This window comes from Nansenia antarctica, assembly GCF_963989245.1.
Source record: "Nansenia antarctica genome assembly, chromosome: 1".
Lineage (NCBI taxonomy): Eukaryota > Metazoa > Chordata > Actinopteri > Argentiniformes > Microstomatidae > Nansenia > Nansenia antarctica.
Window position 1 is genome coordinate 113,325,973 of NC_137674.1, and position 20,937 is coordinate 113,346,909.

Sequence of the window (20,937 nt, forward strand, 5' to 3'; positions counted from 1 at the left end):
ACAGAACCACTCAGACAGACAGACAGAATCAGACAGACAGAATCATTCAGACAGACAGACAGAATCACTCAGACAGACAGACAGGCAGACAGAATCACTCAGACAGACAGACAGAATCAGACAGACAGACAGAATCAGACAGACAGAATCATTCAGACAGACAGACAGAATCACTCAGACAGACAGACAGGCAGACAGAATCACTCAGACAGACAGACAGACATAATCAGACAGACAGAATCACTCAGACAGACAGACAGACAGACAGACAGAATCACTCAGACAGAGAATCAGACAGACAGACAGAATCATTCAGACAGACAGACAGACACACTCAGACAGACAGAATCACTCAGACAGACAGACAGAATCATTCAGACAGACAGACAGAATCATTCAGACAGACAGACAGAATCACTCAGACAGACAGACAGAATCACTCAGACAGAGAATCAAGAGAGATAACCATAGTCCTTACAGATACCAATGCTACGTATGTCCACTGAATACAGTGCCGTTTTTCACTGAAACACATTATATCTTTGGGAGTGAGGTGATGGGGGTGGGATGTTATATAGCCTAGTCATATAGGTACTGATAACACTAGGGATGCTCCGATCTGGATTTTTGGGGCCGATACCGATCACCGATATTTTTCCTCAAGATCAACCGATACCGATACCGATTTTTAAAAAAATACATAACTGTAGGCCTACTGACTGGATAGCCTACATATTTTTTGCTTTTTAGACAAAAGTTTTGATCCATTAGGCACCAAGCAAACGCAGACCCATTTTTATGGCATAGTAAAAGTCTGGCCTATCACCCAGTTAGGGCCTGAAGCCCAAGTCAGTCGATATGGCTGTATAAAAGACATCATAAACGTGGCCTTCATGGTTTACATACTGTTACATCCTCCTATGTTTTCTGTTCAGTTATCTGTCTTCCCCAGGTTTTTGCGATCGGCCATTTTTGCCGATCACCGATCGAGTCATTTGGAGTGAAATCGGCCGATTTAAATCGGTGGCCGATAAATCGGAGCATCCCTAGATAACACCATCTATGACATTGGGATGTTGTGTGTGTGAATAGTTTTGGGGGCAGCAGGTAGTCTAGAGGTTAGAGAGGCAGGTAGCAGGTAGCCTAGAGGTTAGAGAGGCAGGTAGCAGGCAGGTAGCAGGTAGCCTAGAGGTTAGAGAGGTTAGAGAGGCAGGTAGTCTAGAGGTTAGAGAGGCAGGTAGCAGGTAGCCTAGAGGTTAGAGAGGTTAGAGAGGCAGGTAGTCTAGAGGTTAGAGAGGCAGGTAGCAGGTAGTCTAGAGGTTAGAGAGGCAGGTAGTCTAGAGGTTAGAGAGGCAGGTAGCAGGTAGCCTAGAGGTTAGAGAGGCAGGTAGTCTAGAGCAGAGGTTCCCAAACTTTTTTGAACCAAGGCACCCCTGAAGCTTTCCCCCTTCTCCAAGGCACCCCAACTCTACGAAGATTTTAAAAATGCCTCGGAGCTTAAACTAAAAACAATACACGATGAATTGGTTCGAAAATGTGTGTTTATATATAATACATAAGTATTGCCCCAATGAATTTTAACAAGATAATAAAAGTCATAAATGAACTGTAATGGATGGGCAAGAATGCATAGGTCAGTCAAACTATCACTAAATTAAATAAAATTGTGGCCCTCAAGGATTGTACAATATGGGAGGAGACTCAGAGGGAATTCTTCACACAAATAAAATATCAAAGGCCTGTATAATCAATCAATGGAACAATGCTTTTTTGGGGGGCTTAAAATAATGCCTTAAAATGTAATTCTCATTTCAATGCTCATTCTGAGATTATCAGTGTTTCCTCTACATGCATTTCATCGTGGCGGGCCGCCACGATGGAATTTCCTCCGCCACCATTCAGATTTCTCAAAAAAAAAAAAAAAAAAAGATTTAGGCCGCTTTTCAGACCTTCACATCGCTAGACACACCCACAAGCGCGAAGCGACGCGCTTGCAAAACTGTTTTGTGATTGGTCGAATACATCTAGGCTGCGTGTAGTCTACAAACTACTTCAAATGTTACAATATGCGCGACGACGGTGCTGGATCCTGGATCTGTGCATCGGTGTGCAGGAAGAACACGGAGCAGGCGCCAGACCAGACTAGATGATCGTGGAGTGAAGATATTATGAAAGTGTACGTGCTTGTCGATCACCCGTCGCATCGCGTACGCTTTAATAATCTCTTCACTCCACAATCATCTAGTCTGGTCTGGCGCCTGCTCCGTCTGTTTTTCTTCCTGCACACAGGTAAACAGATCCAGGATCCAGCAGCGTCTTCGGGCTCGCGCAAACAAACCCGGCGAATTTTTTTACTTGCCCCAGGCAAGCGTTACTGTTGAACCCTGCTGATACATGATTCTTCCCTGCACATTGACAATGTTTTCTCTCTCCTCTTTCTTCTGCGTTGTGAAGGGATCCACTGCAGCGTACACGAAAAGCGGCTACTGTGTCAACCGCTTCCCATAATAGTTACAACAACCATAAAGCCTCCATAATGATAATGAAAAGAAGGGGAGACGAATTTTTTATTGACAACGGAATTACATGCTGGAAAAACATGCAGACACAGACAATAAGAGACACACGGGAGAAGTACGGGAAAACATTTTATTTTTTTTGGCCATCCTCGAGTTTTGGCTGAAATTACGTCGTTGTTTTGAGCGCGCGTGCACGCGAAAAAAATCGCGGGCGCGCGCTGCGTGCGCGCGGTCAACGCTACCCGCCACCATTGTAAAAATTCCTGGAGGAAACACTGGATTATTATTTCACATCTGAACCAAACGGGTATCTCACAACTATAATAATTTAACAATAATAATCATGACAGAATTGTAAAAATGTAGAGAAATACAAAACAAAGAAATATGTTGTGCGCATTAGTGGGACACATGCGCCTGCTTTTGGGAGCAGAGTCTCTTTATGCGGGGAGAGAGGTCCTGTTCCACTGACAGTCGCGTGCGTGTCTTGTTCTTGACGTATGCTAGAGAAGAAAAAGCCAGCTCGCACAAGTAGAGGTTGGGAAGGGTAAAAGCACCTTGATGGCGCTCTCTGAGAGAGATGGATATTCATGTCCCACAAGCAGTCAAAACCTATCCAAACCTAGCTCACCATGTTTGAGCTTCAGTGTGCGGTCCATAATGAGCTCTGCCAGTTCATCTTGAGCTTTGCTGCTCAAACTAGCGGCTGATGCTGATGAGAGGGGGTTGAACGGATCCCGGAGCCAGTCGAAGTCTTCGTTCATTGGAGGGAAATAGGACTCAAATCTCTCCTCCAGCATACGTAGGTGCGCAGCGATCAGATTCAAGAAAGACGCTGACTTGTGTGCTGCGTCATTGACCGTCAACGTAAACATTTCAATGTTTTTCTTGGCCACCTCGTCTTGCCACCGTCTCAATTTGGATCGGAATCCGTTCAGTTTGTCTGTCGCTGTCAGGATATTCTCAGCCTTGCCTTGTATTTTTATGTTGAGGTCATTAAGGTGGCTGAAAATATCTGCCAGATAAGCAAGCTTAATCCACCACGATTCATCTTCCAATTGTTCTTTGTATGGCAAGTCGTGCTCACTGACAAAAGTGATCAGTTCATCTCGGAGCTCATAGACACGGGATAACACCTTGCCCCGCGACAGCCAGCGGACCTCTGTGTGTAATAAGAGCCCCTCATGCTCGGACCCCATCTCATTGCACAATGTGCTGAACAGCCGTGACTTCAGCGGGCGTGATTTTACATAATTAACCATTTTCACCGCTTGGTCCAAGACTTCAGTGAGGAGTAGTTAGTTAGTAACTAGTAGCAGGGTTTCCGTTAGAAAAAATTGCCGCCGGACATCGTGTCCGGGAAGATTTCGATTTACCGGACAAACGTGATATATTCCGGTCATCATATTAAAATATAAAAAAAAAATAAATAAATAAAAATATAGCTAATATAGCTGTTTGTCGCGGTCATTACTGTTGTGTAGCGGCCTATATATGCCATTTAATGTCTATTTCTCATCCGATACGATTAGATGCGAGCTATATAATATATAATAATATAACATGATTCGCATGCGCGCTATGCCATTATGTCCAGCGCTGAACGGGCGCCTCACTGGGAACTGAACAGACAGCATCGATCAATGAACAGACTCCACATTACGTTAACTGAAGTTTGTTAAATTGTTTGGGATTAATGTGAGTTTTCTATTTTCTCTTTCCAGTTTTACCCTTTTTTTTATCAATAAAACAACGTCATTTCTATAACCAGGTCTCGCTGGTTGGGAAGGCATTTCGTTTAGCTGCCTGTCAAATCATACTTAATCGGACTCGGGAGTATGTCAATGAGGAGAACATAACTGTTTATTGAGAAACAATAGGCAGGCTGGGATACGTATATAAAGAAATACCACAATGTCTAGATGTATAACATTTTATTGAACAGTGCAAGCATGTAGGCTTCTGGCGTGACATCGTACCCCTAACGTTCTTAGGGCTTGTTTGAAAAGCTTAGACTGAAAGTTAGTGCCCTGGTCAGATTGTATAACAAGAGGAAGACCGAATGTGGAAAAACACGTTGTTAAAGCTTTCACCACTGAGCTGGCTGATATGTTACGCAACGGAACAGCTTCGGGAAAACGAGTAGCAGCGCACATAATAGTAAGCAAATACTGACTTCCACTTTTAGTCCTAGGCAAAGGTCCAACACAATCAATTATTACACGTTCAAATGGCTCCCCTATAGCAGGAATGGGATGCAATGGTGCGGGTGGAATGGATTGATTAGGCTTACCCGCCATCTGACAAGTATGGCAACAGCGGCAGTGCTTGGCAACATCCGCCTTCAGTCCGGGCCAAAAGAAATGTTTCAATATCAGCTGATAAGTTTTAGTTATACCTAAATGTCCTGACCACTGGCTCTCATGTGCTACAGATAACACCTGTTGTCTATAACCCACAGGCACAACCACTTGTTTTACAGTATTCCACTCACAACCATTTGCATTAGGAGGAGACCATTTACGCATTAATATCCCATCGTTAAGGAAATAAACTACGTTGCCCCCTATTTCAGATTCCTCACTAGCTGCATGTAAAAAACATTTGTTTAATGACTGATCAGCTACTTGAGCGACACGCAATCGCTCGCCGGTTACAGGCAGAGATAGGCTGTCAGCGGATGGTATGGTAGGACTCGGGGAGGATGGTAACTCTACCACTTTCTCCCTGGGAGAAGCTGAAACAATCGGGTTCTCATCCCTTTCAGAAAAGGCTTGCATAATCACACTATCACAGAGAGAAACATCGCTATCCTCCTCTCTGCCTCGACTCGATTGTGCACGAGTTATAGCGCACACCGGAAACAACCGCTGTTTCGCATAGGCAGCCTACACATTAGGAGTCATCATCATGCCGGTGTCAAATCATATCATAATAAAATAAATACATAGCCTATATATTCGTCTTTTTTAAAATAGAAGGAATCAGAATGTGAACTTTAGCGAATTGTATTCAAATTGTGCTTAGAGGGAATTATTTTCACCGGACATTTATGTCCGACGAGTTTTCAATTTGTCGGACTTCCAAAACAAATACCGGACAAAGTCCGGGAATTACCGGTTAACGGAAACCCTGACTAGTAGGCCTAGTTAGTAAATTAATATCTTTCAAATCTGAGAAATATATATTTTATTTGCTTATGAACTCCATTGCACATGTAATAAACAAACGTTTATTAATGTATTATTATTATAATTTTATATTATATTTTTTATTTTTATTTTTTACGAGCAGATTTGGCGGCACCCCCGGACAGGTGCCGCGGCACCCACTTTGGGAACCTCTGGTCTAGAGGTTAGAGAGGCAGGTAGCAGGTAGCCTAGAGGTTAGAGAGGCAGGTAGTCTAGAGGTTAGAGAGGCAGGTAGCAGGTAGTCTAGAGGTTAGAGAGGCAGGCAGCAGGTAGCCTAGAGGTTAGAGAGGCAGGTAGCAGGTAGTCTTGAGGTTAGAGAGTCAGGTAGCAGGTAGTCTAGAGGTTAGAGAGGCAGGTAGTCTAGAGGTTAGAGAGGCAGGTAGTCTAGAGGTCAGAGAGGCAGGTAGTCTAGAGGTTAGAGAGGCAGGTAGCAGGTAGTTTAGAGGTTAGAGTCAGGTAGCAGGTAGTCTAGAGGTTAGAGAGGCAGGTAGCAGGTAGTCTAGAGGTTAGAGAGGCAGGTAGCAGGTAGTCTAGAGGTTAGAGAGGCAGGTAGCAGGTAGCCTAGAGGTTAGAGAGGCAGGTAGTCTAGAGGTTAGAGAGGCAGGTAGCCTAGAGGTTAGAGAGGCAGGTCGTCTAGAGGTTAGAGAGGTCAGGTAGTCTAGAGGTTAGAGAGGCAGGTAGCCTAGAGGTTAGAGAGGCAGGTAGTCTAGGGGTTAGAGAGGCAGGTAGTAGGGATGGACGGTTTTTCGGTTAAACCGAAAACCGGGGTTTCTAAAAATAGAAACGGTTTTTTATCAAAACCGTCTGAAACCGTTTTTTTTTTTTTTTTTTTTTCTTTTTTTTTGAAGAATAAAATAGAATAAGAATAAAACTGGAACATGTCACATGTTTGTCGTGTGTGAAAATAACAATGATACAGTCTGAATCTGCCGCGCAATGAGTGAGAGGTTTGGTCAGTTGTGAAGAATAATTGAGGATTAATATCTAATTGGGATTATATTTAAGGGTAACGAATCACTCTATGGGAAAGATAGTTGCCTTCAGTTATTGGTAGATAGGAAAGGTTTTTTACAATTACTCGCTTACATTTAATAAGATCATTTTCGCTGCTCTCTGTAAAGCGCATTGGGTCACTTTTGTGAGAAATGCACTATAGAAATAAAATGTGATTTGATTTGATATCAATCAATCAATCAAACTTTATTTATGTTCTATAGCACAAATCATGCATTGAATGTAACTCCAAGTGCAGTATTTACTAAACCACAATATAATAAAACAAGAGCTATACGGATCAAGAGTGTTTGTGCAAAGCGCCACTGTGTGTGAAGGCGCTACTGAAAGTGATGACAGAACGCATGTCTCAGAAGATACGCGGTCACTTAGTGACGCAAAGGTAGTTCTGTATTTATCTCTATCTGTATTAGTACATTTATTTTGAAAGCTCTATTTTGACAGCTCTACCATGGGCACTTTTATTTTGATGGGGCATTCTTTGTTGATTGACTTACGACAGTTCAGGACGAGTCAGTCTCGCGGCATGTGGTTTTTATGAAAAGCTTTAAGTATGTTCACTGCATAATTCTAAGTCTAATATTTCAGTGATTATTGAGCAGTATTCAAATATTTAAATACATTGAGCAGCAGCTGAAACTTTGTCTAAGAACCAAGATATTGAGAAAGCAGTTCATTCAATGAAGACGCTGTTCCAAGAGATGATCTTCCGTGCAGGCGTGCACCCTGGATCAGCGGAGCTGGTGTGTTAAGTGTTCATGTGTTTTCATGTATGGTGTAGCTTACAAAAGTCTGCCTTTCCACTTATATTTGTGAAACTAAGTAGCCTAAATGTGTTGCGACTGTGCTTACGATGTTTTAATGGTGTTCGACATGAGTGTATTGTAGCAGTAGGGCTCAATTATTTGAAAAAAAAAAATTTAACTTTTTTTTTTTTTTTACTGTATTTTTCGGTTAACCGGAAAACCGCGGTTTTACTCTCTGACGGTTTTTCGGTTTCAATAATTGGAAACCGTCCATCCCTAGCAGGTAGTCTAGAGGTTAGAGAGGCAGGTAGCAGGTAGTCTAGAGGTTAGAGAGGCAGGTAGCAGGTAGTCTAGAGGTTAGAGAGGCAGGTAGTCTAGAGGTTAGAGAGGCAGGTAGCCTAGAGGTTAGAGAGGCAGGTAGCCTAGAGGTTAGAGAGGCAGGTAGTCTAGAGGTTAGAGAGGTCAGGTAGCCTAGAGGTTAGAGAGGCAGGTCGTCTAGAGGTTAGAGAGGTCAGGTAGTCTAGAGGTTAGAGAGGCAGGTAGCAGGTAGTCTAGAGGTTAGAGAGGCAGGTAGTCTAGAGGTTAGAGAGGCAGGTAGCCTAGAGGTTAGAGAGGCAGGTCGTCTAGAGGTTAGAGAGGTCAGGTAGTCTAGAGGTTAGAGAGGCAGGTAGCCTAGAGGTTAGAGAGGCAGGTAGTCTAGGGGTTAGAGAGGCAGGTAGTCTAGAGGTTAGAGAGGTCAGGTAGTCTAGAGGTTAGAGAGGCAGGTAGTCTAGAGGTTAGAGAGGTCAGGTAGTCTAGAGGTTAGAGAGGCAGGTAGCCTAGAGGTTAGAGAGGCAGGTAGTCTAGAGGTTAGAGAGGCAGGTAGTCTAGAGGTTAGAGAGGCAGGTAGTCTAGAGGTTAGAGAGGCAGGTAGTCTAGAGGTTAGAGAGGCAGGTAGTCTAGAGGTTAGAGAGGCAGGTAGTCTAGAGGTTAGAGAGGCAGGTAGCCTAGAGGTTAGAGAGGCAGGTAGTCTAGAGGTTAGAGAGGCAGGTAGTCTAGAGGTTAGAGAGTAGGGATGCTCCGATCTGGATTTTTGGGGCCGATACCGATCACCGATTTTTTTCCTCAAGATCAACCGATACCGATTTTTAAAAAAATACATAACTGTAGGCCTACTGACTGGATAGCCTACATATTTTTTGCTTTTTAGACAAAAGTTTTGATCCATTAGGCACCAAGCAAACGCAGACCCATTTTTATGGCATAGTAAAAGTCTGGCCTATCACCCAGTTAGGGCCTGAAGCCCAAGTCAGTCGATATGGCTGTATAAAAGACATCATAAACGTGGCCTTCATGGTTTACATACTGTTACGTCCTCCTATGTTTTCTGTTCAGTTATCTGTCTTCCCCAGGAAAAAAAAAAAAAAAAAAAAAAACGGTTTTTGCGATCGGCCATTTTTGCCGATCACCGATCGAGTCATTTGGAGTGAAATCGGCCGATTTAAATCGGTGGCCGATAAATCGGAGCATCCCTATTAGAGAGGCAGGTAGTCTAGAGGTTAGAGAGGCAGGTAGTCTAGAGGTTAGAGAGGCAGGTAGTCTAGAGGTTAGAGAGGCAGGTAGCCTAGAGGTTAGAGAGGCAGGTAGTCTAGAGGTTAGAGAGGCAGGTAGCCTAGAGGTTAGAGAGGCAGGTAGTCTAGAGGTTAGAGAGGCAGGTAGTCTAGAGGTTAGAGAGGCAGGTAGTCTAGAGGTTAGAGAGGCAGGTAGTCTAGAGGTTAGAGAGGCAGGTAGCCTAGAGGTTAGAGAGGCAGGTAGTCTAGAGGTTAGAGAGGCAGGTAGCCTAGAGGTTAGAGAGGCAGGTAGTCTAGAGGTTAGAGAGGCAGGTAGTCTAGAGGTTAGAGAGGCAGGTAGTCTAGAGGTTAGAGAGGCAGGTAGTCTAGAGCAGGGGTGCTCATTACGTCGATCGCGAAGGTAGTGTGGGTAGATCACACGGCATTGGGAAGAAAAAAAAAAAAAAGAGAAAAAAAAAAGTTTTTTTTTTTTTTTTCCTGTGTGGTCCAGACGGGACGCCTCCCGTCTGGACCACACAGGAGAGCACCGCTGGACTGGCCATACAATCTTTCTGCCCGCTGGCAGATGGGCCGCGCTAGTTTTGGGCCGGTCGGGCCGCCTGACCCCCCCCCCCCCAAAAAAAAAAAAACTATCTCGGCCCAAAATAGCGCGGCATCAACTAGCGCGGAATCAAGCGGCGGCCCCCGTTTATACTAACACATGGGCTGGCCCAATCACATGCTTAGGCCCTGCTGTCCATCGGCCCCCTCCCCCACTCTGATCCCTCGGCCGACAACCCAAGTACAGTGTCATGTTCGTAGATAAGATAGTGAAAGGGGGTGCCCAGAAAATTAGGGAGAAAAAAAGTAAGAAGCTAGCAGAGGATGCCTCAAAATGTCAGAAACTGACAGATATGTTCTCTGCATCGACTGTGGGGGCTAGGCCTACTACAGCTGCGGCTGCCACAGCAACATCTTTACCGCTAACTAACGTTAGCACTGATGTGCCGTTAGCAATTGAGGAGGAGACAGAGGACACAGCTAGAGAGGTAAGCAATGTTGTTACTTGGTTTTACAAAAGCAAAGTTATGTTAGTCGCTTGCATTGGCCAGATTAAGGGAGCAGCAGCAGAGAATGTCTTATGACTTATGCTAACCCGTACAGGCAGCATGATTGCATTGTGCTTCACCAGGACTTGGCTGGAATTCATGCACACACAATGATCTCTCTCGTGGTGTAACGTTAGTGCTGCTTGGCTGTGGACTCTATAGCTAACGTTAGATGGGGGTGTTCTGCATTTTGTTGCTAGCTAGCAAGTTGAGGTATCACTGTCACTGACATAAATGCAATACCAACAATGGGTGTTAATAATACTTTTTATTTGGAAAAAAAAGATATAAAAAAAAATCTACACTAGCCTAGTTCAGAACTAATGAATGCTTTTTATTGCATGGAGAAATAAAACTCATGCAGTCTGCAACCCAATAATGTTGTCTTGCAACCTTCCATTTGAAATGACTGGGCTTCTGGTGTAACATAATGCAATCATGCAGCCTGTGTGTACATGTAAATGAGAACTTTGCTGATTTTGACAACCAGTTAGTTTACTTCTCTGTCCATGTCTTGTTGAACCAGGTTGAGCTGCTGCTGCCCTCCCCAGAAAAGCAGAGTGTCAGGGAAAGAGAGGAAAAGGAGAGAGAAAAAGATGAAACAGAGGAAACAGAGTGCCACGTTCAGGACTTCAATTACTTTGCCTGTCCTGAGCCTTCCATGCTAGATCACTTTTTAGATTAGGTCGATAGATTTTTAGATTATTAGTCTTTCAGACTGCCAGCATGTTGATCGGTGGTGTCGGACCGATTGTGTTGGGCCGGTCTGAGCCACATGGCAGGGCCTCATTTTTGTCCCAGTCCAGCCCTGCAGGAGAGGGCATCACTCAGCCCCGCGCCGCCTCACAACACACACACACACACACACACACACACACACAGACAAGCACACACACACACACACACAGACAGACAGACAGACACAAGCACACACACATGCACACACAGACAGACAGACAGACACACACACACACACACACACACACAGACAGAGAGACAGACACACACAGACAGACAGACACACACACACACACACACACTCCGCCGCCCGGAGACGTCGATGGCACCTGGCTTGGCACTGGCCAGTCTGGTGTAAACCACTCAGAGCTCCTGAGTTAATGTTAATGTTAATGGACTACCAGTGTGAATATTTGTTATATAGTTTAATAAATCTCTTCTTTGATTTTAAAACAGTGTAGCGTGGCCTTAATTTGTTATTATTACAGTACATTTTTGTGTTCGCAGCAATGGCAATATGTTTTATTTGGTTGGTAGATCTTGTTGAGCTGGTAATTTGAAAAGTAGCTCACAAGCCTAAAAAGTGTGAGCACCCCTGGTCTAGAGGTTAGAGAGGCAGGTAGCCTAGAGGTTAGAGAGGCAGGTAGCCTAGAGGTTAGAGAGGCAGGTAGTCTAGAGGTTAGAGAGGCAGGTAGTCTAGAGGTTAGAGAGGCAGGTAGTCTAGAGGTTAGAGAGGCAGGTAGTCTAGAGGTTAGAGAGGCAGGTAGCAGCTCGGCTGGTTCGATCCCCACCCCAGTAGGGAGCCAGATGTGATGGTCTCACAGTTGGTGACTGGAGAGTTTCTACACTGCCGTTGCGCCCTTGAGCAAGGCACCTAACCCCTAACAGCTCCAGGGGCGCCGGCGACTATGGCAGGAAAATCCCAGATTGCAAACAGTTGATTGGCAAATAAAACATTGTTGTTTGTTTGTGCAGGACCACATCCACATGTAGGCTGAATAGAACCCTGTACTAGTCTCAGGAGAGTGAGGAGGTGGTCGCAACTGGATGAGACAAGATGTTTCACAAGAAAGAAACGGTCCCTCATCCAGCTATGCCTCACAGACCATAAACGTGGTGTTTCATCCATCATATTGACGTCCAGCTGCGTCATCATGGCAGAAGCACTACGTCATCATGGCAGCAGCACTACGTCATCATGGCAGCAGCACTACGTCATCATGGCAGCAGTACTACGTCATCATGGCAGCAGCACTACGTCATCATGGCAGCAGCACTACGACCTTTTCACAGATTATTTGTTTATTTACATTATCTGTTTTCTATTGTTGGTAAATATGTAAATACATTTGATTTAATAAAAAAATTGTTATACTAATATTGAAGTTAACTGCAGATTATTAATTATTAATCTCTGAGTATTGGAGAAGGGGTAGGATTAAATAAAATTAAATTATGCTTCTTCCTACTCCTTTTCGGACAAGTGAAGTTAATAGTGTTTTTTGTTTTGTTTTGTTTAGTTTTTTCTTGTTTTTGTTTTGTTTTTTGTTGTTATAACTATTTCTTTTTTCACATGTTCGAAATAAAGCTTTCATTCATTCATTCATTCATTCATCCTTAAATCCCCAGGCGAGGGGAGGCGCTAAATGTAGCACGCCTGCACCTTCATGAGTCTACTTAGTAACCAAGTTATCAACATAGCGGCGCGCAGAAAACCCCTAATACAAACAGAACACACACGTCAATAAGAATGTGACTGACAGTCTAACCTAACCTAACCTTAAGTATAACTTAAGTCTTACCCCAAACGTGATTTAGGCAGTTTAGCAGGGGGATAAACAGCAGTATCATGCCAAGGTGTCCCATGCTCGGTGCCTTCAGCTGTCTGCACGGTACATGACGGCGCGTAAAGATGACGTCATACCCCTTTTTTTTCTCCCAATTTATTTATTGATATTTAAGCAGATCAACATTGAGACACTCATCTCTTTTTCAGATGAGCCCTCGTCAAGAGGACAGACACACGACAGGTTTACAGACACAGACACACAACAGTGTATGGAACATACTGTATAGTTTTGCAATCTTTTAAATATTGCCTTTAAATGACTGTATTCTTTTCTAAATGTATCTTTTAATGTTAATTGATGAATCTATATATTTGTATATATTGTATATATTTGTATTTATATTTACTTGTTTAAATCTTATAGTAATTCTTATATGATTTAGTTATTTAGTTTATCTTTGTTCTATGCCCCTTGGATTGTATGGTTTATTCTTGTTTTATTATGTAGTGATTGTATTGATGATGCCTTTGCATCATGGACATGCAAAGTTGGTAATTTATCGTCAAATGTGAATAATAGGGAGAAAGGTGCCTCTTACGAAAAACCTGTTATGTCATCGCAATGCCTTGAGGTATGAAGCATCGTACACAACCAACAGGTATATCACAGAAGGGCTATTTAACGCATTCTCAGTTTATGCACCCAGATTGTGGAAGGCACTGCCAGTTTACATTAGGGATGCAACCTCAGCACATATTATGTTCAAGTCAAGACTAAAAACCCTAAATGACTAAATAATTAAATTAAGATTATAAAAACCCATCCTTTTAATATTGCATTTAAGTTACAACATAATTAAATTAAGATGATATAATGATTAAAGCATTATTATTATTATTATTATTATTATGCCTCCACCGCTAGGCGGCAGTACACCCCAGCATAAGCAGGACTGACCGTCGCTCGTAGAACGACCACAGAAGAAGAGGCGCTCTGCCCTTGACAACAGCAGCAATGGCGTCTGCGACCAAAATCATCCAGAGGCTCCGAAACTTATTATCCGGGGTGAGTCAAACCTTACTAAATATATATATACTTAACTAACTTAACTTAGACATACAATAAACATCCACACCAACATAGTACTAACCCTAACCCTCTATCTATCTATCTATCTATCTATCTATCTATCTATCTATCTATCTATCTATCTACAATAAACATATATAAACCTGTTATCCGGGGTGAGTCACAAGTCCTGCGTGTCTACAGACATACAATAAAACATTCACATGAAATAACCTTTATCTAGACAGACTGGCCCTCAAACACTCGTTGTAATAGTTGACAGCCTGTGGACACGAGTCCACACCAATGTGTGACAGCAACATCGCACGACATCAACTCGTTTTGTTGTTCACTGTTATTATTATTATTATTATTATTATTATTATTATTATTATTATTATTATTATACTGTTATTATTATTATACTGTTGTTGTTATTATTATAATGTTGTTATTATTATTATTATACTGTTATTATTATTATATTATTATTATACTGTTATTATTGTTATTATTATTATTATTATTATACTGTTATTATTATTATTATACTGTTATTATTATTGTTATTATTATTATACTGTTATTATTATTATTATACTGTTGTTATTATTATAATACTGTTATTATTATTATTATTATACTGTTATTATTATTGTTATTATTATTATTATACTGTTATTATTATTATACTGTTATTATTATTATTATACTGTTATTATTATTGTTATTATTATTATTATACTGTTATTATTATTATACTGTTATTATTATTATACTGTTATTATTATTATTATTATTATTATACTGTTATTATTATTATTGTTATTATTATTATTATTATTATTATACTGTTATTATTATTATTATTATTATTATACTGTTATTATTATACTGTTATTATTATTATTATTATACTGTTATTATTATTATTCATCTGCTCATCTTCCTCCTGCAGCACGATCTCCAAGCAAAGCTGCAGTTGCGGTATGGTGAGATTGCAAAGAGGTAAGTGGTGAGAAATGACAATTATTGCGCGTCCTTGTGTGAGCAAGTTACTACATTACTCCATTATGTGATGCCCTGGCTAACCAGTCTGTATCCTCATTGCCCAATACAAATATATATATATTGTGTGTGTGTGTGTGTGTGTGTGTGTGTGTGTGTGTCCGTGTCCACCTTATGTAAACATAAAAGCTACATTTGATAAATAAGTAAGCTAGATTTGATAAGTCTGCAATTAGCATGCTAGCTAGCAGGTGTTTTCATATAATGGCCATGTCAACATAGAAGCTACAGCTGACTCGTGAGCCTGCACCAACCTTAGTGCTGTTGACGTGCAGGAAGATTAGATAAGTGCAGAGCAACGGCGTTGGAAAGACTTTGATTACATCAGGCCGACACTATTTGGCCAGGCGGACTTAGTCTGGCGTGACAGCACACCTGGTTGGACCAATAAGGACCTTGATCGTTGTGCAGAACCTTTAACTAGACGTCGATTGACCAACAACAGTACAGATATTTGTCTTCACTTAGCAGTTAACACAGTTCCCCAGATTGGTTGGATAGATAGTTCACTGATCAGATTTGAATCCACAAATGTAAGAGATACAAAAGCCTGATGAGTCGGTTGTAATTTAAACTGGAGGTTATACACCAGTTAGTTCCGACCAAGTAATTTGATTGGACAAGAGGCATTCCATCAGTGCTGATATACAGTATAACAGCACTGGGACTTTTAACTATATGTATCACTCCGAAATGACCGTTAATATCAAAGTAGCTAGCCTGCAGATGTTTGTGTTCAGGTTACTAGGCAACAACAGTCCAGTAGCGGAACTATTTGTTGTTGGCGGAGCCAAAATAAATGATTAAATAAACAAACAAATCATAATCTGTTGTCACTTATTACTGTTAACTAATAAATCGCCCGCCCCGCGGTGGTGTAGCGGTCTAAGCACTGGCCACTAGTGCAAGCTGCCCACCGGGGACTGGGATCGAATCCCAGCTCGCCAGATCCGGATATGGCCGGGGCACACACGGGGAGCGGCATATTGGGCGGCCGCTCCCGAGGGCGGTATAGGAGTATTTCCGGACAAGGATCCGTCGCGCAACACCGCCCCCTGGGTGCCGGAATAACGGTGCTGGGCTCGAGGAGCCAGTCAGCTAGTCTGCCTGGCGGCCTCCTCTGGGGCTGCCGGCCACGGGGTCGTGCGGCGGATCCTACGCAATAGGCAGGGGATAATTGGATGCTAGGTTGGGTTCAATTGGCTACCAAATTGGGTGAAAAAGGGCTAAAATCAGAAAAAATAAATAAATAAACTAATAAATCGCGCTGTAGAACTGTTGTATAAAAGCAATATGCGGCCGAGTACCGAAGACAATCACAGCCGTGCTGATATTCAGTATAACAGCACGACCTCGAGTGTGATATTGCTTAATTAGCCTTTGTGTGAGAGGTTTAAGTGTCACAACAGTTGATACAGTTTGGTTTAAGTGTCACAACAGTTGATACAGTTGTGACTCTTCGTCTCAGGACCCAGCCACCACCCAAGCTGCCGGTCGGCCCCAGCCACAAGTTTGCCTTCAACTACTACGTCCACAGAGACGGGCGCAGGGAGAGTCAGCCCGCCACCGTGGTGATGTCAGCCCAGAAGGCCCTGCCTGCTGTCAGGTCAGTCAAGCCCAGTCAACGGACCTATCGCTAAGCCACGCCCCCTCCTATCGCTAAGCCACGCCCCCTTTGACAACTCGGACAAACAAACAACGCTTCACTGACAGTGACAGACTGACTGACCGACCGTGACTGAACGACATTCAATGACTTACAATGCTGGGAGTTGGCAAATTTCTGATTTCTGATTTACCACAGCAAGTAATAGACATTATTTTTATTTTTTTAAGATGACAAGAATATTTAGTCTAGAGAAGCTTTTCACTAGTGTTGTTCCGATACAGATACTAGTATCGGCATGGCCACCGATACGCACAAAAATGCTGGTATCGGTATCGGCGAGTACTAACAAATAATAACACTCGATACCAAACTTGTGATGCGCGTTTTGCACAGGCTGCATTCGTAATTCGCTCTTAGAACGCTGGAGCGCACAGTGGTATCAACGTCATAAAGGGACCAAGCAATTTGATTGGACAAGAGGCATTCCTTGAGTGGTGATCAGATTTCCAGAGCGAATTTACGAACGCACCCACAGCGTCCCGCAACTCGGTGAATGAATTGTCTCCGGTGACGGTGTGAAGACACGAGAAACATTCCATTTTTAAAGTTGAGCAAAGTAAATAGGATTTTACAAGTCCCGTTAACAAGTATATCATCACCTGTGATCGGCAAGCATGGCCCCTAAGGATTATGTGGCAGAGAAAGGTACGTTTTGTTTTACCGGCGTTACTCATACAGACAGTGTGTGGTTGAGTTGCTGCTACTGTTCAATGAACAGAACATGCAAAGCGACAGGCACTGCTGGGGATGAAGAGCTATGTAATGTTATACGCGTAACTAATAACTAGCTATCGTTCTTGACTTTTGATTTCAACAATGGTGCCACGTTTGCCCACTTTTCACCAGGGTAACTAATTCTGTTGGCCAATGCATGGTAGCTAAAAAACCAACCCCGTTTCATGAAGCACACACCGGACTGTCAAAGGTATAAAAACCAGTGTCTAGAACTTTTAAGTCTACTTGCGTTTAGCTAGAAACTTTGCTAGGAGTCTCCGACTAGAAGGTTTAAACCCTAGCAGCATTCTTTGCTTGTCAGGCTTCAAAACTACCCGGATGGAATAACTCGGAAGAAGTCCGGGCCAGTCTCCGTGTCAAACCTAGTCGAATATGGAAGTGATTTCACAAATTCATTGAACTGCACTTTGACAAATCGTGTGCCTTCACATATATTAGTACCTGGCCACATTCTTCTTTTGATGGGCGACATCGCCTTCACTCCCCAGTCCCACAGGCCGGCCCTGCTGTTATGATTAGTTACAGAACCAAATGGTACCTTGATTGAGTTGGTTAATTGATTTTTGTTGATACTTTTCACGATACCAAACACCCGATGCCAGACTAAGTGTTAGCAATAATTTTACATCGAGGTGAGTATGCGGCTCAAAAAACATGTTTTTTTGTTTAGTTTTTTCAAACGCCGTGGTATCGGATCGGTACTCGGTATCGGCAAGTACTGCACGGTCAGGTATCGGGATCGGTATCGGGATCAAAAAATGGTATCGGAACAACACTACTTTTCACCATCAGATATTAGCGAGTTGTTTGTCCGAGTTTTCTGCCTGTAGTGACTTTTGCTGTGATATGATTGGACAATTTCTATTTTGGGGCGTGGCTTAGCGATAGGTGCATTGATGTACTTATTCAATATGAAATACTGTATGTGTCGTTGAAAAGGAAAACAAACAGTATTGTTGGATATACAGCACCAGTTCAGCTGCATGGGGAAGTGTGTCCAAACGTTTGACTGGTACAACCATATTAGTATTCAGCATCTGTGTGTGTTTTGGCTGGCCACATGTGGAAGTGTCCTTGGGCAAGACACTGAACCCCAAATTGCTCCCAGTGAGCGGGCCGGCCGGTGCCTTGCATGGCAGCTCAGTGTTTCCTCCAGGAATTTTTACAATGGTGGCGGGTAGCGCTTACCGCGCGCTCGCAATTTTTTCACGTGCACGCGCGCTCAAAACAACGACGTAATTTCAGCCAAAACTCGAGGATGGCCCAAAAAAATAAAATGTTTTCCTGTACTTATCCCGTGTGTCTCTTATTGTCTGTGTCTGCATGTTTTTCCAGCATGTAATTCCGTTGTCAATAAAAAAATCGTCTCCCACGACTCTTTCCGGACACGTTGGAATTTTTACCGTAACCCCCGGAGAACCAAAGTTATTAAGCCGCAAAGGGTGCCTCATTTACCGCTGCTGGAGGAAAGTACCGCTTACCGCTGACAGCGGGGAGAGGAAATATTTCTACCCGGGAATTCGCTCCTTGCTGTGTCCACGGTGATAGGAGTGGAGGATCGTAGTTTGTAGACTAGACGCAGCCTAGATGTATTTGACCAATCACAAAACAGTTTTGCAAGCGCGTCGCTTCGCGCTTGTGGGTGTGTCTAGCGCTGTGAAGGTCTGAAAAGCGGCCTAAATCTTTTCTTTTTTTTTTTTGTTGAGAAATCTGAATGGTGGCGGAGGAAATTCCATCGTGGCGGCCCGCCACGATGAAATGCATGTAGAGGAAACACTGCAGCTTGTTGCCATTGGTGTGTGAATGTGTGTGTGAACGGGTGAATGAGAGGCCGTTGTAAAGCGCTTTGGAGCAGCAAAAAAGGCGCTATATACTAAGTGCAGTCCATTTACCATTTTACCATTTACTCTTGTTTCAGTCAAGCTGCGGATGTGCCAGCAAAGCTCGCAGTGACGCCTGGGAACGTCCCCAGGGAGCTGACCCTCTCTACTGACCAGCCCTACCTCTGATCACCACGAGCACAACATGGCTGTTCACCACTTTAATCCTGTAAAATATCAGTGTTTAATAAATTATGGAATGTATGTTTTAGTATTATTATTATTCCTCCATTGTTCATGTTATAAGCAGGTTCCTTTGTTCGTTTGTGGTTACAAATGAGATGGCAGGTTGCTTGTTCAGTACACTAAAAATAAATAAATAAATAAGCCACATTAAACGCACGTTCATCTGGGACAGGATCACTTTGAATGATCTCCAGATACACTGTATATATATTCAACGTCACTAACAAGTTATTGATCAATAGGACGTTTATTTCAAAATAGAAAACTTAACACTTCATAACGTATTGTATTCATACACACAGTGTGGGCCGGGTCTGTACTGACTTGCAGTTTGGACTTTGAGAAGCCCTGCAAGATAGGCTCCTTCAATGCTAGTCCTATGTACTTGCTGTGCTACTCCTGGTTTAACTTTTTTCCCCTATTGTTCATTGAAATATTTAATTCATTGACTAGAGTCCATAAACCAGGTTAAATCAGTTAAACCAGGTTACACCAGCTGCTTATTCAAAAGAAGCAGATCATTGTTTGGAGTCAATCAGAAACTCTCTTGTGGGGAATCTGACGTTACACAAAACATAGATGGAAGTGTCCAATATGCGAAGGAACCACAACAACATCAACAACAACAACAACCACACCTCTACAGCCTACAGACACCCCATCAACAACAACATTAACTGGAACATATCCTGAGGTACGCTATGAGTCATCATGGCAGCACCTACAGATCCTGTCATTTATCTATTAGGGGTATCTATACTATTATTATAGTATTTTTATAGATACCCCTAATAGATACCTCTAATATACACCTCTAATAGTCTAGAAGGGGCTGAAACTGGATATGCCAAAGGCACAAGTACATCTGTTTCAGACATGACCACTTATGCCAACTGTTCTTTCCTGTTTTTCTGTCCTAATAACTGAAGAGCTGCTCTACGTGTGTTCACAGAGAGAGAGAGACAGAGAGACAGAGAGAGAGAGAGAGAGAGAGAGAGAGAGAGAGAGAGAGACAGAGAGACAGAGAGAGAGAGAGAGGGAGAGAGACAGAGAGAGAGGGGGGGGGGGGGACGTGCCTTGGGAAAACACTTCTGTTCCAACCAGATTATCGCTCACAACATTTCCTCTAAGCCCAGGTGCCCTTCCTCTATCTACATTTACATGTTAGTCGTTTAGCAGACACAGTAAGAGAACCCTTCAATAAGAACCTAGTACTGTTAGTAGTTACAATGCTGCTAGAGAAAAGGGTTGATACCGATACCGATAAAAATAATAAAATAATGTTTACTCTTTGCTACTAATTGTACCATCTGTCTCTTCTTAGAATGGTCTATCCATATTATTATTTAAGTATTTAGCCAGTCCAGACTTTACCTAAGAGACAAAGACAGAAACATTCAGTTGAATGGGGAAAGTGTCCAAACGTTTGACTGGTGCTGTACTTCAGTTATGTTCTACATATTGATTTAAACCCACAGCACTTTGGTTTAGAGCCAAACTAGTTTGTATCAGGTCTGCATAGAAGACTCAGATAACCACACACACGTCCTTTACAATCGGAGGCAGAACAGGGTGACTAAATACCAAAAGACTGTTGACTGTGCAGCACCCCCCAGGAGATGACTGTGTGGGGCCCCTGGAAGACAACAGGACACAGAGATCACCAGGGGAGTCAGGCAACAGGACACAGAGATC

The 20,937-nt window shown here is 42.8% G+C and overlaps 2 protein-coding genes across 2 annotated transcripts in view; one reads left to right on the forward strand and one right to left on the reverse strand.

Annotated features, from left to right (window-relative positions):
• Positions 1 to 12,736, reverse strand: part of LOC308156898 (low-density lipoprotein receptor-related protein 8-like) — a gene marked incomplete at its 3' end in the record, with an annotated part of 48,394 nt that extends 35,658 nt beyond the window's left edge. The window contains exon 1 of the mRNA XM_080530348.1: positions 12,649 to 12,736. Coding sequence (XP_080386474.1) covers positions 12,649 to 12,712 — 64 coding nt within the window. The 5' untranslated portion in view covers positions 12,713 to 12,736. The remainder of the gene's footprint in view (positions 1 to 12,648) is intronic.
• Positions 12,737 to 13,624: 888 nt separating this feature from the next.
• ndufa7 (NADH:ubiquinone oxidoreductase subunit A7) lies at positions 13,625 to 19,254 on the forward strand. Its single transcript, XM_080542355.1, has 4 exons — positions 13,625 to 13,701; positions 14,663 to 14,712; positions 16,241 to 16,378; positions 19,095 to 19,254. Exons 1-4 carry the CDS (start codon positions 13,651 to 13,653, stop codon positions 19,183 to 19,185), a joined length of 330 nt encoding a protein of 109 aa, XP_080398481.1. The 5' UTR covers positions 13,625 to 13,650; the 3' UTR covers positions 19,186 to 19,254.
• The last annotated feature ends 1,683 nt before the right edge of the window (positions 19,255 to 20,937 follow it).

Coding starts and splice junctions, on each gene's coding strand:
- ndufa7 (XM_080542355.1), top strand. CDS start 13,651: ATGGCGTCTGCGACCAAAATCATCCAGAGGCTCCGAAACTTATTATCC. Junction 13,702..14,662: donor TCCGAAACTTATTATCCGGG/GTGAGTCAAACC, acceptor TTCCTCCTGCAG/CACGATCTCCAAGCAAAGCT. Junction 14,713..16,240: donor TATGGTGAGATTGCAAAGAG/GTAAGTGGTGAG, acceptor TCTTCGTCTCAG/GACCCAGCCACCACCCAAGC.